The sequence below is a fragment of the Eublepharis macularius genome, chromosome 7 (genome assembly GCF_028583425.1).
Source record: "Eublepharis macularius isolate TG4126 chromosome 7, MPM_Emac_v1.0, whole genome shotgun sequence".
Taxonomy (NCBI): Eukaryota; Metazoa; Chordata; class Lepidosauria; order Squamata; family Eublepharidae; genus Eublepharis; species Eublepharis macularius.
Genome location: NC_072796.1, coordinates 100177513 through 100197109, shown reverse-complemented (window position 1 = coordinate 100197109; position 19597 = coordinate 100177513). Strand labels below are relative to the sequence as shown.

The following is a 19597-nucleotide window of genomic DNA, read 5'->3' as shown; positions in this document are numbered from 1 at the left end:
ATTATTGGGGGGGGGGGCTATGTAAAAACGTATACGCCCTGCGTACAACGGAGTTCTGACGCGTACGCTTCTCCGAAAACAGGCGTCACCATTCGGTGACGAGCGACCGCCTCTCTAGCCAAACGGAGGGGGGGTGCGACACGCGACCCATCCGCATTTCCTATTTCCTCTCAGCTGACTTTCGGTCCTCGTCGGCTCCCGTAGCCACCATGCTGGGAAAGCTATCGAGATGAGGAGGGTCGGGGGGGGAATCCCGTCCAACCGCTCTAGGCTGTCTGGAGGGAGAACTCAGTGACCCGCAACGCCGCACGAAGCCAGTAAAACCCGGACCGGGCATCTCCCGGGCGCTTCTTCGCCTACTCAGAGTCCGGAGGCGGCGGGAGCAGGGCCTCCTTCAGCAGAAGCGCCCCAGGTGGGTCAGGGAGGAGGCATATGGGGGAAGGAGGGAGAGACTCCCTCGCAGTTCAACCGGCGAGTGAATGATAGAGGGAAGGGGACCTCGAGGATGCGGCGCTTGTTCTTGGCAGGGGGTTTCTGCCTTTAGCTTCTGGAGCAGGTGATTCTGTTGCATGCTGCGTGGGGGAAGCTCTCCCTGTCGAACTTCTGCCTGCCGTGCAACCATAAAGGTGCTTCACTCCTGTGAAGAAAGTGGGGAGAGTCTTTAAATTGGTGCTCCCCCTCCCCAGTACTCTGCTATTCACTTTCAGGTTAAGTTTGAAGCTCCGCCTCTCTTTTTACAATTTGAACATCTCTAAAGGCCTACCCTCCCACCTCCCCCTCCCCTGCACGGGTTTGCAAAGCAGGGTAAATCGAGACCAGAGGGGCGCAGAATACCGATGGGGGGGGGGAGGACAAAGATAAGCCCTCCCTGGAGTGGCCGTAGCAAGGAGTGGTCCTGGGAGGCAGCTGGACTAAAGAGCCTTTCAGAAAGATCATGTAGAGTGCCTGGGAGAGATCAGTGGAAGTCCTCCTATTGAGCTCTTTTTCTGAGGGTTGTTTTAAGATGCTTCACTTTCTCTTTCACAGGCAATCTGTTCAGGAAGTTCCCTCTCTGCTTTGCTCCATTGGGGGAATCACTTTCACACGTTTTTAGTATGCTACCAAACTCGAGTTTATCATGCATTTGGGACCTTGGCAGATTATTCCTGTGACATTTCAGAAGTTTGCATAAAGTTGTGTTGAAAATGATATATTCTTGCTTTAAGGAGGTATGTCATATTTAGTAATCAAAGCCCAGGTTATTTAGGATTTAAGATTTCACAACTAATATATCAGTGCCTGGCGAAATATTCAAAATTGACTGACCAGCAACAATTTTTTGACTAGGCTCTGCTTGAGAGCATAAAAGCCTTAAATTCTTTCATGTATCAGTGTTCAGTTCTAGGTGTGTAAACAATCTGGTAATTGGGATTTTTCCAATCTTTGTTTTTGCTAGTATTCCTAGTTTATCTCCTCCTGTCTCATGGCATCTTCCTTATCACATACATATGTCCTATATTTTGGGTTCTGCAAGAATTCTGGTAGTTCTTACGGAGATTGTTGTGCATTTTAGCCATCATGTATAAAAATGGCCTACTTTCACACCTCTAACATAATTAGTGTAGTGTACTCTAGTTCTACCATTTAGATTTGTCTGTTAAAGTACCATAACTATTGTACCATAACTCATTGAATTAAGTCAAGTCATTGAGTAACAGTGCCACCCTAGACAGACCCTTCTCTGCCCATTGACTTCAATGGATTTAGAAGAATGTAATTGCTTAGAATGCAGTGTAAGACCCAAGCATCATTATAGATAAAATACATATTTATCTGGAGAAGAACACCATTTGTATTTTATAAAGTAAACCAGAAATATAGATATATATTGTAGAATCATAGATTCATTTGTTTTTTGTTAATTAAAGTGAAAAAATAGAGGAGGGCACGATCTGTTTCAGTTACTTTTCACTTTACATTTTGTTCTTGGTTATGGCTAACAGTACAGAACACATGCATCTATGGCTCTTGAGAATAGTGTAACCATGTTTAAATTCTAACACTTGTTAATAAAGTTTAGGAAGTGGTGGCCTGCTTATTTTCCAGTCACTACTTATCTGTGTTTTGCAGAGACAAGCTGATCACTGATCCCTTATCAGTGGATGTGATGTGTATGTAGTTTTGTACTTTGTCATTCATAACAGTACAAAATACTTACTAAGTTACACTAGCTGCAAGAAAAGGTCCTGTTGGAACTAAGTTTGAATCAGAAGCTAAACAACCTAATCCTTTGGCTGTTTACTCTGAAATAAGTTCCTTTGTAACGGATCTCACTCTCACATAAGCATGAATTAGATTTTACCCTGAAACCGAAGGTCTGTGATGCGACCACTAATACTAAACTCTTTATCTCATGTCCTTTATTTTTTTCTGGCTGGTATGAATGATTCAAAGATAGTTTGGCATACGTACAGGAGGAGGCTTACCCATGTAAAGATTTTAGCTCCTATTGATCATTCAGTACATATGAAGGACCCTGATTTTTCAAAGTTTCCTCTTAGGCAAAAAGGTGCAGACTCTTTTCTTGTGACACTTCATAAGTAGACAGAATTGCATTGCTAGTGGTATGGCAGTTACTGTTATCATATCAGCATTTTATTGAGCTTGTTATTACATATTACATGACTCTTGTACAGAGCCAGTTTACAAGATCACTGACCACATGGTCATTCCCTTTGTTGTTAACCCTCGGTTTTCTTTAGTCATGGCAAACAGCTCTGTTACGGGCCCTGATTGTATTTGGGAGTGCCTCAGCAAACATTCCAAAAGTGGGTTGAACAATGGCATAGCCGTATACAGTCTGGGATTCTGGAGGAATTCTCACACAATCTGTTTCCCTCCAGCAAACATAATCCAGGCTAGTAAATAAGTGTCTGGACATGCATTTATTAGTCTTGTGAATGGGTCCTCAATTTTTCCACCTTCATCTCTTCTAAATTAGAGTTGTCATGGAATTTTGCCTGAAGTGAAATTCAAGGCAAATCTAGGAAGTCCTGCTCATACAAGCGTCAGTAGGTATTTTGTGAGTCAATAAAAGAATTTTAAAAAGGTTAATAAAATTTCAGAGGGGAGGGGCATTTTGTGCATGTCTAATATTGCTGCTCTTGTTAACACATGCAAGCCAGTAAGATGAAATTTATTATCTTATTCTATAACTTTATTCAAAATCTGAATTTTCTCTGCATTCAGCATAACTCAGCTTGTGTGATAAAAAGCATTTTGGTGCACACCATTAGCCATGGACTTTGCAGAAATTAGTGGACATAGATAATAGAACCTGAAGATTCCATGATGCTGCAGTTTCTAGAATCCATCGTTAAGAAGTCTTGATGGTACCAAAGAGTTAACTTTCTCTGTGCGCGTGTGTTTCTGTGTGTAAAATTTCTCAGAAGGAATATGTCAGACCTCTTAAATGTGGTAACATATGCAACAAAGGAAATATCAGTTTGAAATCACATATTCAAAGCATGCACAGTGCTCAGACATGATCCAGGCAAAATTGCTGTAAGGAAATTAATGCTACATTAGCAGGCACATTTTAATTTCCTTTCAATGCCCATGGTACCTCCCTTAAATTATTTCCTTAGATAAAGATACGAGTGAGCTATAAAGTGCATAGTATAAGACAGTTGTACATAATCTGTTACTTATATTAAAAAAAAATTAAACACATCATTCTGTCATTCTTTCAGTCATTTTGTGCACTTTGAAGTTTGAAATATCAAATAAAAATGTTACTAAGCTGCTTACGTTTTTTCTTATCATTAAAATCACCTTTCCCAAATTTTCATTTTTGTGTAGTGTTACAGAAATATAGGACTGATTATATGGAGTGCATAAAAATCTTGTAATTGTACCAGTGAATGAGTCATGGGTATTAGTAGGCAACACATTTCATGGTTGTTGTGTAATCCAAATCTGTGTTTGGTATCTGCTGCTCACACAGAATTCATGCCAAACAAGAATTGCCCCATTCACTTCAACGCTGAAGAACAGACTGTGTGTACACACCTTTCCCCAGTACTGAAGAAATCTCTGCTTATGAGGAAGTCCATGTGCATACTAGACCCATAAGACAGAGGCTAATTTAGTTATTTTTTTCTAATACCTTTTGCTTTGACATTTTCATATTGACAGATTCCTGCACAGGCAGGAGGTTGGTTAATCAGACAGCTACATTTATGGAAATAGGAGCCTTAACTCGTCCAGCCATTCTTCTGTATTTTAGAAAAGCACAGATTTGTCATGGATTTGAAGTTGAATGTTCTGTGCGTACAGTGCAAATTTTTGTTTTCCTTGTTAGTGTGTTGTATGTGGATTTTCTGCACAGAAGCTCAGACTTGACCTTTAGTGGACTTGGTTCTCAACTTCTTGAAATGTTCTTTAAGAAATGTATTTATGATATGCAGTGCTCCTTGAGACTACAAATGAGGTAAGACTCTGAAACTAGTTTGGAATTGGTTAAAACAGGTTCAGATGTCTTCAGGATATCATAATCATTCATTTGGAAACTTCTCTATATATTTAAGTAAAAATGCTTTCAGATGTTCTAGTCTGTTGCATGTGCTGTGTCCTAAAAAAACAATATACCATGTTTAAAGTAGCACAAATGGTAACAGGGTGGATTGGTTTAAATAAAGGTGATTTAAATCTGTGTTTTAAAGAATCAAGAAAATAGCATTCTTGTCATTTGTGTACTTGCTGGACTAGGGTGCATAGCCATTGGCTCTTGTAACAATTAAAAACACGTGGGTGGAGCCAAAGATCCTGTTCTACTAATGGTGGAGCTTTCTTCTGATGCAAGGAGCCACCTTCTGATAGAAGTTTCAGGTAGGTAACCACGTTTCATCTGCAGTAGAACGGCCAGATTTGTGTACAGCGTATAAGCTTATATCCTGAAAATCTTGCTAGTCTCTAAGGTGTTACAGAAGTCAAATCATGCTGTTCTGACAGAAGACTCCACACCTTTAGCAGAACGGAATCTTTGGGTCCAGCCCCATGCTGATTGGCATTAATTATGCCCCGAGACAACATTATTCCCAAACCTCTCATCGTGGCACCTACTTGCCTTTTGAATGAAAATGTGAAACACCAGCAAAGAAGGCTGGCTCTTTCCTGCTGCAGTGCTTGCCCATTTTGCCATCTTTAATTAACCGTACTCTTTGGCATATAAGGAAATCACAGTGCAATCCTGTGTGTGTTGAGTTGACTCAGAAGGAAATCCTACTGCTTTCAGTGGGACTTGCTCCTTTTAAAAAATTGCGTAGCATTTGTACATTTTTATTCCACTTTTCCTTCAATGAAGCTCATGGTGGTGAACATGGTTGTTTCTCTTCCATTTTATCCTCACAAAGTTATATCTGATGCAAGAGAATTGCGGGGAGGGGTTGAGCTGTATATTTGATTTGGCTCTCTTTGCTCATGGAAGCAAGATTGTTTAATTGAAACCTAATACAGAGTCAGCTCATAACCCTTCAGAACTTTCCAGAAGCAAGGCCGATGATTACTGGGTGGAGTATTCCTCCATAAGGTGGAAAGTAAGTCTCTGTGTTTTATGATTGATAGAATCATGTGTATTTATTATTACAGCAAATAATGACTACAACACATGGTGTCTTATTTATAATTTTTTTTACTTTGGCACCAGATATTTTTCCACATTTTCTCATAAATAGAAAAGCAAGTTTTAATTTAGATAGGTCATAAATTGAGTTTTGAGATAAGTCTGAATTAAATATACATTCAATTTTACACTTGAGTTTGAAATACTGAAACTTTTTGTAATATTTGTTTTTATCTAACCCAACAATCTTTTTATTGAGAGGAAGCTAACTGTGGAAGCAGAAAACTGCCAAACATGGGAACTAAGATCTGGAGAAAAAAAGTAGAGAAAAATGTGAAATGAAATTACATTTAATACTTTATTTGTATGTCTAGAATTTTTGGGAAAGCAGTCAATGCTAAATTTTGGCTAAACAGACTTAACATACTTCTAATAACACTTGGCAATAGGAAGAAAGCAATTATCTTAAAACTGAATTCTAATCATCCTTGGGAACTCATTCCAAAGTACAATATTTAGTAGCAGAAAGTACATTAAGCCTCCTTAAATCTAAACAAACATGTCCGTTTAAAAGGGCTGAGCCAAAAACTGTGTTTCATTAAAAATTTTGCAGTCCAGACTGTTTCTACATTAGGCACAAAGCTGATGTGGCTTCAAATGCCTATGCAATGGTTTGCCTGACTCTTGTGAGTGATCATCGAATCAAGTTTGGCATGTTTGAAAAGGCCTAGTTGTAGTTTGCTGGCAATATTTTATGTAAAAATGAGGCATGCAAATAGTTTTCGCAGAAAATGCTCTGGTGAAATGACATCCTGACAGGTGGTGATAAATTATAAATTTGAAAAAGAAATGTTTACTTTGTACTCTGTTAGGACTCAGAGGCTAAGTTAACATAGACTTCCCAGCTAGTCAAGGATTGCAGATCAGGTTTTTCTGGTCACCTTTTAGGAGAACGGCAATTGATTTGTTAGTGGGGAGTAACCAATAAGACAATAGGATTCTACTAAATATAGCTAGTATGTCATTAAATCAATTAATTGCTTGGAATTCTGGTGATAGTTTCCCAAGAGGTAGGGATGGGATTTCATGTGCTTATAAAAGTGTGGGTGTCTTTTGGTTTAGAAGGCACGGAATTCCAAGAGAGCATCCTTAAAGATTGGCGAGGGGGGGGCTGTGTTTCCGGATCTTCTCTCAAATAGGGAGATCTGGCGTACCTGAGAGCCTGCATAATGTAGCGTTTATAGAGTGTAGATTATGATTTGGGAAGCCGAGGTTTGTCTGGAAGCTCACCGGGTGATCTTGGACCGGTCATACACTGTCAGCCTAACCCTCCTCACAGGGCTGTTGTGAGGATAAAATGGAGGAGGGAAGAATGATGTAAACTGCTTGGGTCTCCATTAGAGAGAAAGGCGGAGTATAAATGATGTCCATTTTAAAAAGAAAGAAGCTTGGCCTCTCTAGGTAGTCTATACAAAAAGACAGAAGTTGAAATACTCATACATGTATCACTTTAAAACATCATAGGAAGCTATGCTCTAGACCTAAGAAGTGAAGACTGTACATTCACTTTGGATTTTTTTCCCTTGCTTGGTGGTAGTTAAATACTTTGCTCCACACACCAGTGGTACAATAGAGATAACAGCAGGACTTGTTTAATCCTTTATGTTCAGTAATAGGACTTTTACATACTAAATTAAGAATATGTACAGTGGGTGCATGCTGAGTTTAGATGCAATCCCCATCTTGGTACCGGAAGCGATGAGAGGGAAGACTTCTGAAAATCACTGCAATAAAGATTGTAAAGTTCCTTGGTTATGGTCTAGTTGCTTGCTACATATTCCTAAAGATGTACTACTCCATAAGCAGGAGTTTCCTGCCACTGATTTCCTCTCTCCTGCAACCTTTATAGAAGTGGAAAACTTATGGGAAGGCTGCATACGGCTAATATGAGAGGTTTTTGTTTCTGCTACACCAAAGAATAAAAAGAGCTCTGATGGATAAGACCAAAAGTCCACTGAGTCCTGCATCTCGTTTCCTGCAGTAGCCACAACTAGTTGGCCCCAAAGTACTTGTAGACAAGCACAGAGAGAAAAGTTTCCCTTTGTTGCTGACCCCAGTAACTGGTATTCAAAGAGAGACTGCTTCTGAACATGGCAGTTCCTGGATAGGCACCATCTCTGGATTGTCTAATGCCCATTTAGAGCCATCTAAACTAGTGACCATCACCACATTTTGTGGCGACAATGTGGCAAGTGGAGTTCAATGTAGACAAGTGGTGATTTACATTGGGACAAAAAAACCCAACTCCAAGGATATGCTAATGGGGTCTGAACTTGAGGTCATACAGCTCAATGAACGTGTCAAGTGTGCCGGAGCAGTGAAAAAGGCAAAGTCTATTCTGGGGAATATTAGGAAAGGGATTGAAAATAGAATGGCCAATATAATGTCACTATGTAGATTTATGGTGCAGCCTCATTTGGAATACTATGTGCAGTTCTGCTCACTGTATCCCTAAAAGGACATTGCAGAACTGATTAAGAAATACAGAAGAGGGCAACCAAGATGAGTAAAGGATTGGAGCACCTTTCCTATGAGGAAAGTCTGAAGAGTGAGACTTTTCAGTTTAGAAAAGACTTAAGGGGGACATGATAGGGGTTTATAAAATTATGCATAGGGTAGAGAGAATAGACAGAACTTTTTCTCCCTCTCTTAAAATGTTAGCACTCAAGAACAGTCAATGAAACTGATGGGCAGTAGATTCAAGACAGAAAAAAAGAAATACTTCTTTACACAATGAAGTATTAAGATGAGGCATTCACTGTCAGAGAATGCCACGGTGGCCACAGGCATAGACAGCTTTAAGAGATTAGATGGAATCATGGAGGATAGATCCATCAGCAGCTACTAGCCATGGCGACTAAATGGAACCTCCACATTCAGAAGCAGCAAACCTCTGAATACCAGTGCCAGGAGGCAAATTCAGGGGAAAGCCTTGGCCTGTTTGACCTGTTGTTGGCCCTCCATAGTAACTGGTTGGCCACTGTGTGAGACAGGATGCTCAACTAGATGGGCCACTTGTCTGATCTAGCAGGGCTCTTCTTATGTTACGGCATTTCCTATTACCAAATTAAAACTCCTCCCTCAACTCAAGGTGAAACTTACCATGCCTAAATCATTGCTGGCATATTTATCTTTTTTAAAATATATATAACTCCAATGAATAACTTGAAGTAAGTAACTCTCTAATCAAAAAGGTTATGTCAAAAGGTTAGGGGAATGAGTACTCCAATAAAAGTTGTGTAATTCCCCACCCTTCAATTAATTGCATTGCTCACATATTCTAACATCCATTTTTAACCTTTTTTTTCTTCTAAAATGCAGATGATGCTTAAATGCCTCACAGGAATAGCATGAAAATAATCAGTTAATATTTTCAGGGACTCCAGCATGGAAAGTTTTATAAATGTTAAGTATTATTAGCTATGCAGAGTGGTTTGAGAACCTAAGTCTATATTATTCTTTCAAATGATAGCAGGCACTTAATTGAAGAGTATAGAAATTCAAATTGTAATATGAAATTAATCTTTTCTAAGGTTATTTAAGCTAATGGCATAGTAATGACAAACTAATTTTACAGTGATTAAGAGATAATATACTCAAGGTTTCCAGTGAGGCTTTTGTTGAGGTAACTTGTACCTATCTTTGATGAGACTGAGGATATAAAAATACATTCTAAATACAGGTCTCTAAAGAGATTCTCTGTTGTGGTTTGGGTTTAAAGCCCATAGATCTGAGGCAGCCTGCAGAAAGCCAGTGTGCCCTCCCCCCCCTTTTTTTTTTAGATCCAGTGTATCTGCCTTGTCTGTAACTTTCATATTTGCTTTCTACCTGGCAATTGAGTTCAACAGAACTGTATTCATCCAATGCTTTCTCTGTCCGGGATGGATATGGTGATACTTTTCCTTTGAAAACAGTCATTTTTCTAAAAAAGCAGATTTAAGTACACAGTAAAAGGAATACATGGCATTGCCAACTCCGCTATCATACCAGAGTATGTGGCTATAAGTTGTGTTTTTAAAAGTAATGATATGAGTCTATTGAATTCTATTTCATAACCTAAAGCAACATTTTGCTCCACAAACTGCATGTTTTGCATTAGGATGCGGCAACAAACTGAGTAAACATGTCTTTGCCACCTATAGTGAGCCATGATCTCATGTCAGAAAACTGGGGCCTCTGCCCTCTCCTTATTGGCAAATCCTGTTCCCTGAATTTTTGCTAACATCCTTTTAATGTTATCACATATAGAGTGGATCCACCTTTGAAATTCAGTTAGTGTTCTTGAACCAACAGGTAGGCTCCATATTGCAACTTTTTATAGTAACTAAAATGACTTGGGCTAATACCTAAATATGCATGCACATCATAAAATTAGCTGAGATTCTGTGTTTCATTTGTAATAATGCTTCTGATTAACGCAATACATTTCAAGTGTTCAAAGAGCTTCCCATATATGGTAATCTTGCAATAACCCTTATCACCTTTATATTGGGTGTACAGCAGCTCAGTAGTTCTCACAACAGCTCTGTAATGGAAGCCAGTGTTACTTCATTATTGCAACTGCAAATGGGGACTTGAGGCTGAGGATTACATATAGTCACCTAGCAAATTTGAACAGAGAATGTTCCAGCTGTTAGCCATAATAATATGCTTGCAGTCAAGCCCAATAATGTCCAGCAGATGTTATGTACTGGGCACAGATAGCTCTGTTTTCAGGCTTTTCAGATGCCAGCAACAAGTAAAACCAGAAGGCAATGAATTACTACCTTTCAAGATCTTAAAAGATCCTTAGTTATGTTTATCTGCCCTTAGCAGACCATCTGCCCAAACTCTTTGATCCTGGTGAGCAGTATCACAAGGTTAGAAAATGGAAAGTCCTAAGCCTGCCCAGGTATGAACCTGTGATCCAAAGGCATACTTGTACACCCCAAAGCTTGGTGTCCAGATCCAACAAGGAGAATCTGTTGAACAAGAGATGAGAACATTGACTGGCAGATAGAAATAGATGTGTAAAGCTGTGCTGAGAACAGAACATGGGATGCAGTTTACTCCCTGATCAACTGATTACTTGCTGTATATTACATCCTCACCTCACGGAGGTAAACAGCTTAGAAACTAAGACAAGTGGATAAGAATTTTGGATCCAGTGTAATATTATTTACAGAGAGTTTCACTAATAAGATTCTACATACACACAATGCAATTAAGAGATTTCAGTAGTCAAATTTATAATAGGGGTTTTAGCCCATTATTTTCTTTCAGCTTAAGCTTTGGCTTCTGAAGATATGCAAGGCCAGCCTACATCTGAGTGTATGACCCTCCATTATGAAAATGTCGTTTATTTTCTGCTAATTATGCTAAAAAAAGAGTGGGAGTGAGATGGCAGTGACATTGGATTGGCATAAATTAGTTTAATACAGCAGAATAGCTAGGGGAAAAATGACACCCTAGAGATTACTTGAACTCATACATTTCTGCTGCCAAAGTTTACAGGCCTGTAAATTTAAATGTAGAATTTTTGTAGGCAGAATGCATTGACAAATATGCCTAATGGTAATACATCTAGTTCTGAGCCTGAGAACAGGTCAATAATAATGCTTATATTGATAGCAGCAATGTCGGAGATGTTATTTGGTATTAAAGCTAAAATCCATGTTATCCCCTTAATCATAATTACATTAATATTGACAAGCCCTTGACAATACCCACTTTACTATTGATAGATTTCTGTCAATAATACATTTCTAAATAAAATATATTCATTCATAATTTGTACAATATTCAGTAAGCAAAGCTAAAATGTATGAAGAAATACCTATTTTATTGGTGATATACTGTAATTTGTTTTCTTATGGTACATGTTATACAGGATGCACCCTTGATTTTAGTAAAATAAAAATAGACAATGTATTGGGTTATTTAAAAGAACTATTAGATAAATTGAAAAATTAATTTACAGTTTTTTTTCTGGGAAGGAAAGCAATGTGGTGTTACAATGAAATTCTGGCTGGATACATTTTAAATAGATTCCAGATTTAGACCACATTGTATGTATGTATGTGTTTAAAAATGTTTTTACAATAAGTACAGTAATGTTTGTCTTATCTGCATTTTTGCCATAAGAATTCATATTGTTTATTTGGTTATTCCCTGTGCTGAATGTTACTGACAACTTTTTTAAAAGTCTTACTTGGCCCAAATATTCTGGCTAGTTGTCAGCGAGACTAGATAAAGTCCCAGCGGAGTTTTCACTAAATATTCCTTATTCCAGAATACTATAGCTTCTGAGAACATAAGGTAATGTAAACTGATGTGCATTGTGGGCCAGGAAGTTCCTAATTAAAAAGCAGGCCGCTCTTCTCTCTCAACTTCACCCTGTAATAGGCAGCCTGGTTGTCACATGTCTCGCTTTTCTGCCATCTCATTTAAGCTCTAGACTAATTTTCAAACTGGGTATATCCTGGAAGCTCCTTCTAGTTGAGACATGGACTTGTCTGTCAAGGAGCCTTTGTGTGTTGTAGAAGATCTGGATAGTGCTTTCACTATCTGGATAGTGTTGGTGAACTTCTGAAGAACTTCAGAGTTCTTACCTATTTTATTTATTTATTTATGCAGCCTATTCAGGAAGGATCCCATTTCCCTTGTGGGGGCAGGGGATCCCCCACTCCCAACTTTCGCCCCCACCAATGTTTACCTGGCCAGCAGGGGAAAAGGCAGGGAACAGGCTTCCTGAGGGTGCTCCTGGGACCAGTGTGACAACGTCACTGACATCATCACACTGCCCCGAAAGAGTTTCTGTGCTTTGCAGCAGGTTTGTTTCGGGCCCAAATCATCCCACTGTGAAGCACACATATGCTCCCCAGCCTTGTGCAAGGACCATTCCAGGAGCACCAGGACAGTAAACACTGGGTTCCCCCCTCCCGCCGGAAGGATAAGGGGACCTGACAACCCTACTATCCAGTCTTGGTCAAGGTGGATAGTTCCCCTCAAGTTCTATAGCAGTGGTTCTCAACCTTAGTGACCCACAAGTCCAAATTTAGTCCATATGATGATGCATCCAAGGCTGGTTCAAGAGGATGAGAAGGTGCTGGGGTGGGGGTGCGGATGGTTGAGAATATGGAGGAAGATGGCAGATGTTGGCAAAAAGGTGGGTGGCAAGTGGCTCGGTGCTGGACCTTTCCCACAGCAGGTAGAGGGCAGTGAAACACTGCAGGGGGATGGGCAAGAGATTGGGCTACTAAGGAGAAGCACCAAGACAGAGCCTGTGCTCACACATACTTCTTCCTCTCACTTTTCCATGTGCTGAACAGCTCACACTTTTCCCTCTTCTTCAAGCTACTATTGTAAAGTTAGTAGTTGTCAGATAACCCTGCCCTCCATTATTAGCACAAAGGATGAGGGCAAGGCAAGAATGGGAGAAGCTAGAAAGGAAAGAGAAGGGTGCAAAGAGGAGAAGCCACTACTTTCAGAGGCTTCACAACCCACTTTTGGGTCTCCCAACTCACAGATTAAGAAACACTGTTCTATAGTACCCATTTTGAAATCCATTTTATTGGGGATTAAGGTTTCAGAATTGAACTTTCAGGCCCTCTGGGCCTACAGCAGCTTACCTATTCTCACAAGAATAATATTTTTGGCACATGGATCGTCAAAGACTCACAATTGCTTTTGTATGTATAGCAATACACAGAATTATTGGCTATGCTTTCTGAAGGCTATGTCTTGAGTTTTGTGAAGGTATTTAGTGTATTGTTTTCTGCCCACATTGTCCCTTTGCTATATTTTTTTACCTGTGTATAAACCCAGTTTTAATCCATGGGGTTTACTCTGAGAGGTTTCTCCAAACGTTGCCTGTATATAGAAAAATTAATCATACCAACAGAACTATATTCATATTTATAGCAAAAAGTAATAATACCGCCATAGGGCGTATTAAGGACTGCTGCTGGAATGTGAGACATGAGCTATGATTGTAGTTGTACAAGGTCACTTCAGAGCAGTTGACAGTTTTTACAATACTTGATAACCTGTTTTCATTTCTGTTCTCTAAAGAGGGCTTCCTCCAAAGCTAGTAAGCTTTTATTTCATGTTTCTTCTGGGGAGTTGTTCTAGAAAAGTTATTTGTTTCTGTTCGCTGTGCTAATGAATTACAATTCCTACCTTTAATGGATCATTAGCTAGTATTGTGGTTTGCAAGGACTCCATCACAGATATCCAGCTGTATGTTGGTCAGACAGCTGCTGAATCACTGGGCTTTCTGCCTTTAAAATTTATTCATTGACTGAGAATGACAAGTGAACTGTGTGCTGGAAGATGCAGATATTAACCTAGTAACCAAGTTTTTTTAATAAGATATTTTATGCCTTTTGCACATTCTATTATTTCATGCCTAATCACAGTAGGAACACAATGTGGATAAAGGAATCTTAGTAAAGGGGATTTTTGATTATTATTGGAGCGGGGGACATAATGCATTCATTAGTGATATATATGAATCTTCATACAAGTAAATGTGTTGTACAGCTGGTAGAAAAATTCTGCACCTTTCAAAAGATACTAGAAAATATATTCAGATTTCACTGATAAAAGAACTTATTTACAAATGCTGGAGATGGGGTGTGTGAGTTCATGCACAAACACATGCAAAGAGAGAACTATCTCATTTTCTGTATTTATTTTGTGGCAAGACTCATCTGATTCAAATCATTCTTAGTCAAAGTGGTTGAGTAAGAAACTTCAGGTACCTCTCATGAAACAAATTTATCTAAATCTATTTCAATATGGCTCCAGATTGGGGTTTGGTCCTGAGATTGCCATAGTTGCTGACTTTCACTGGGAGACTGACAGTCCTTCTGAACTGGCTGAGAGAGTTGAGGGTACAATTGTATTAAACTCTTGTGGGTTCAGGGGGCTAGATTCCTAGATATTTTGGATTTATCAGCTGTATACTGGCTGAACAGGCTGCCCTTACCATTTTATTTTATTTAGTTCGTTCATTTTTACACCACCTTTCTCCTCAATGGCGACCTAAAGCAGCTTACATCATCATTCTGCCATCACCATTTTATTCTCACAACAGCCCTGTGAGGTAGGTTAGGCTGATTGTGTGTGACTGGCTCATGGACATCCAGCAAGCTTCTATGGTAGAGTGAGGATTTGAACCTGAGTCTCCTAGATCTTTATCCAACACTAACCACTATATCACACTGGCTGCCAGGTTACTTTTATCTTTTATTATACATTGCCAGTGATTTTTAGCCCTGTCTTCACATCTAAATTTATAGTAGAGCAATAGATGTGGAAATGCCGAAGTATCATCACACTCTTTGAATCACCCATTATTCTGCAGATGGTTAAATTAATCCTTGGAGAACTGCAGGCAGGAAATGGGTTCTAGTGAGCATGTATTGCCCATACCAAACTTATTACAAGATCGGAAAACATTTGAAAATATTTTTAATACCTGATGTTTTACAGCATTCAAATAATGATGTGTGCATTCTCTGATTTCTGGCTGACAGAAGGGCATGGTGATTGAGCAGAAACTCTGCACTTGCTTCAGGAAAGAGGGCCTAGTCTCTGCAGTGCTATAAGACTTCTCATTCAGAGGTTTTCAGACTCATTCAGGGAACGAGTTTCTCAGTGATGCAAGCAGCAGGAGAGGACAAGGTTGCATGAAGGAAGGCTGGTTCACCATTATTAGTTGTGAATTGTCAGTGCTCAGCTGCAGATTATCATTGGATGGTAGCAAGTGGTGGAACTCAGCAAATCTTGCCTCGTGATCCAAGTCAACTAAGAATACTCCAGTGTATTACATTGTCACCTATACAGTGAACAGGGCTCTGTCACAAATAATTGGATGTGATGGGTTCACTTGAGATAGAGATTGAAGAACTACAGACTACCTCCTCCATTGCTTCTTCTCCCTGCCTCTGCAACAGCCAGCACCATTCAGCCATCATTTTCAAACCAAAGTTCTAGGTGCTTGTTTTATTGAAGCTAGAATCTTTCCTGGAAGAGAAAACCTAACACAGTTCTCCTTACTAGACTGTCTCATAGCACTGTACGCTAATGCAGTTTTAAAAAAAACTTTCCTACATCTCTCTCATCTGTGGTTCTCATTCTTCCTTTTACACCATTTGATACAATAAGTACTTATCTGGCAAGGCTTTCTTCATTATCTTTTCCATATTTCTACTTAATATGTTCACCTGACACATTTAAGGTCTATTAACCATCTTAACTATGATATGATTCCTTTTTTAACATTCTCTTAATTTTCATATTTTATCATCATTTCAGCAATAGACAATTGCTGTAACTTAGCCCCTGAAAAACTTAGAAATCTGAAGTAAACTATTCAGACTTTTAAAGAATGCTGTCACTTTTTTTGTCAACCAAATAAAGAGTTAAATATCTGGAGAGGGCAAACAGTTCGGGAAAAAGATGTTCTAAAATAAAGTAGGATAGGTATGCGTGTGTTCGTTCAGCTTATTATACTGCACTTATGGAATACTTAATTGTCAGGCTTCATTGGTACCATTATCCATTATGAATTTTAATTAAAAAACTAATATCAACAGTAGAGGAAGCAAATTAACAGTCAGTTTTGCACTCTCTCTCTCTCTTTGCCATATATAGCGACTGATGACAGAGAGAACGAGATAGTTACCAAGCTGGTGATAGACCAAGGTTCGAATCTTTACTCAGAGCTTTGGGAGACTCTCTCTCAGTCTCAGTTCTCCTTTTATGATCTATTGCACAACTTGTTGCTCAAACGAATACTATTTAATCTTAATATATAAAACGTGCATCTGAGATTGTTAATTAAAGATGTTTCTTTGTTACAGAAAGCTGTGTGTTGACAATGACAACCAAAAACAGTAACAGCAAAACTGTGACCCCTGCTCTTCGAATAAGTCAGCTTGATGCCCTTGAACTGAACAAAGCCTTGGAGCAGTTGGTTTGGTCCCAGTTTACGCGATGTTTTCATGGATTTAAACCTGGACTCTTGGCTCGCTTTGAACCAGAGGTTAAAGCATTTCTATGGCTTTCTTTGTGGAGATTCACCATCTATTCCAAGAATGCAACAGTGGGACAGACTATTTTGAACATTCAATACAAGAATGACTTATCCCCGAAGCAAAAATACCACACACTGAGTAAACAGCAGAAATTATGGTATCTTATTTGCACTGTTGGTGGTAGGTGGCTAGAAGAAAGGTGTTATGATTTGTTTAGCAGTCGTCCATTGGAGTCTTTCCAGAAGACCAAGTATTTCATTAATTTAGCAGTTGGACTCCTCAAACTTGGTGAATTGCTGAATTTCCTGGTTTTTCTTCAAAAAGGAAAGTTTGCTACCCTTACTGAGCGTATTTTAGGGATCAGGTCTGTGTTCTGTCAGCCACAGAGTGTTCGTCAAATTGGATTTGAATACATGAACAGAGAACTTTTATGGCATGGGTTTGCTGAATTTCTCATTTTTCTTTTGCCTCTTATGAACATGCAAAAACTCAAACTCAGACTTTCTTCATGGTTTTCAGCTGTTGTAGGATGTTCCAATAAGGGAAGTTCTTTGGCAGCAGGTAGCAAGGAATGTTCTCTCTGTGGAGAATGGCCAACTATGCCTCACACCATTGGCTGTTCACATGTTTTTTGTTACTACTGTATTAAAAGTAACTACTTACTTGATATGTATTTTACCTGCCCCAAATGTGGCCTAGAAGTGCATGATCTGCAGCCATTAAAATGCAAAATAGAAATGAAAGATGTGTACACACAGTAGCCTTTGTGAGGCTTCCTCCAAACCCCCATTATGAAATCGACAGAACTCCTGTACAGTGATACTTTAAATGGATTGTTTTAGTAAAGTTCACTATGCCACAAACTGGTAAGCTGCTTTGCGTTACTCCATCTAGTGCTTCACCTACATGGTGGTATTACGAGAATGCTGTAACCTGATTTGAAAATTCTCCGGACCCAGTTCACAAACCTCACTGTGATGACATGATCCTCCAGAACCATTGTGCCAGTTTGACTTGGGATGTTTCACATCCACTTGCATAGGATATTTAACACAACATTACCTTGTACTATACAAGTACACAATATGAACTGCAGCGTATCAGTAAGGAAAGGGCCTTTGAGAACCAGCACAAAGGAACCTGCATGGCGCTACAGAAATCCCAACTCTGACAAAACCTGCATCCTGATCCCAAAACATCCTGATCTCCCTATAGCTGGCATGTGCTTTGCCAGTAGCCACGTGACCACATTGTCCTGTCCTGCCCATGATAAGACATGGATAGAAAGTGAGTGAGGCAGAGATTCTAAATTTGACCCACCCCCTTCACTACAATGAAGTTTGTGGATTGTACCCTTAATTCCTAAACTCCCAGCTAAAGAAAACAGTAAGCTCTACAATAAAACAATCTTGCAATGTAATTCTGTAAGGAATCACTCCAGTCTAAGCTGGTTGACTGATGTAACTATATATAAAATTGTATTCTTCTTCACACAGTACTGTCATATTTCAGATTAAATTGACTGGGTTTCCTAGAGGTTACACCAAATCTAGTCCAAAATTATGTAGCCTGATTGTGAGTAAGTGTTGGATATGCTGCTTCCAAAAGCTAGAGTGTTATGAGTAATGCAAAATTTTGGTCAAAATCAGACAAATATTATACAAATATTTTCTTAGATCCAGGTTTTCAAGGAAGAGGAAGTTAAATTTTCTCTATTGACTTCCTCATGCTCCCAACAGTCTTATTGATTCACAGTTCTGTCCTTGTAGTTCTGTGTTAGTGACAAACATTGAAGATTGTCATAAATGACAATACTGATAGCAAGGAACTCCCTGTTCAGCAGTTGCTTTCCTCAAAAGTAACATTATAAAGAAGATAAAACTGTAGTCTTGACTTTCTTCCTGTTAAATTGGATTTAAGTTGGATCTTAATTCCTATTGTGTACAGTATTCCAATAGCTGACAATGGTAACCTAAGAACTTCTAGACTTGATGAGCTAAACAAAAGGTGACTGAATAAAAAAAAAAACTTTTCATGTGAAATCTTGCTGTAAAGTTTATTTTTCATCTAAAAACTCTGTACAACAAAGAATTGAAAACAATGGTCTTTAAATTTTGATCACCCTTGGACATATTGGCCCACGTTAGTATTTTGTAAGCACCGGCCTGTATCCTATTACTCTGCCCATCGACGTCTGAAGCAATCCACAGAAGAGCCATTTAATGTGGAGGAAGCCTTCAGATTTTGTTGAGCAGAGTGGTAGGATACATTTATTTATGTACTTCATTTATACCCTTCCTTTTTCCACAGCAAAGACCCAAAATGGCTTACGTCATTCTAGGGTTGCCAACCTATAGGAGATCTCCTGGAATAACAACTGATCAGTCCCCCTAGAGAAAATGGGAGCTTAGGTGGGTGGACTCTACGGCATCACATCCTTATTGAGCTCCTTCCTCTCCCCAAATCCTGCCCTCCCCAGGCTCCACCCAAAATCTCCAAGAATTTCCCAGACCCAGATTTGACAACCCTATATTGTTCTCCATTGTACGAAACAAAACACACAGACTTTTTGGTGGGATGGGCTCATAATAATAATAACAATATTCGATTTATATACCGCTCTTCAGGACAACTTAATGCCCACTCAGAGCGGTTTACAAAGTATGTTATTATTATCCCCACAACAAAACACCCTGTGAGGTGGGTGGAGCTGAGAGAGCCCCAGAGAGCTGTCACTAGCCCAAGGTCACCCAGCTGGCTTCAAGTAGAGGAGTGGGGAATCAAACCCGGCTCTCCAGATTAGAGTCCTGCACTCTTAACCATTACACCAAACTGGCTCTGCAATTTAGTTTCCCAGATTTGGTTCAGCTTTCCAGAAGCTGCTTTAACAAAGCAATACAGAAATTTCCAG

The 19597-nt window shown here is 39.3% G+C and overlaps 1 protein-coding gene across 2 annotated transcripts; it reads left to right on the top strand.

Moving 5' to 3' along the window:
- The first annotated feature begins 251 nt into the window (after positions 1 to 251).
- On the top strand, positions 252 to 18891 carry PEX2 (peroxisomal biogenesis factor 2). 2 transcript variants are annotated; one of them, XM_054985160.1, is made up of 2 exons: positions 252 to 412; positions 16513 to 18891. In XM_054985160.1, the coding sequence occupies exon 2, from the start codon at positions 16530 to 16532 to the stop codon at positions 17445 to 17447; it is 918 nt and encodes a 305-aa protein (XP_054841135.1). In that variant the 5' UTR covers positions 252 to 412; positions 16513 to 16529; the 3' UTR covers positions 17448 to 18891. The 2 variants fall into 2 exon arrangements, with proteins under 2 accessions (XP_054841135.1, XP_054841136.1); XM_054985161.1 differs by lacking the exon at positions 252 to 412 and adding an exon at positions 4385 to 4471.
- Positions 18892 to 19597: the final 706 nt, after the last annotated feature.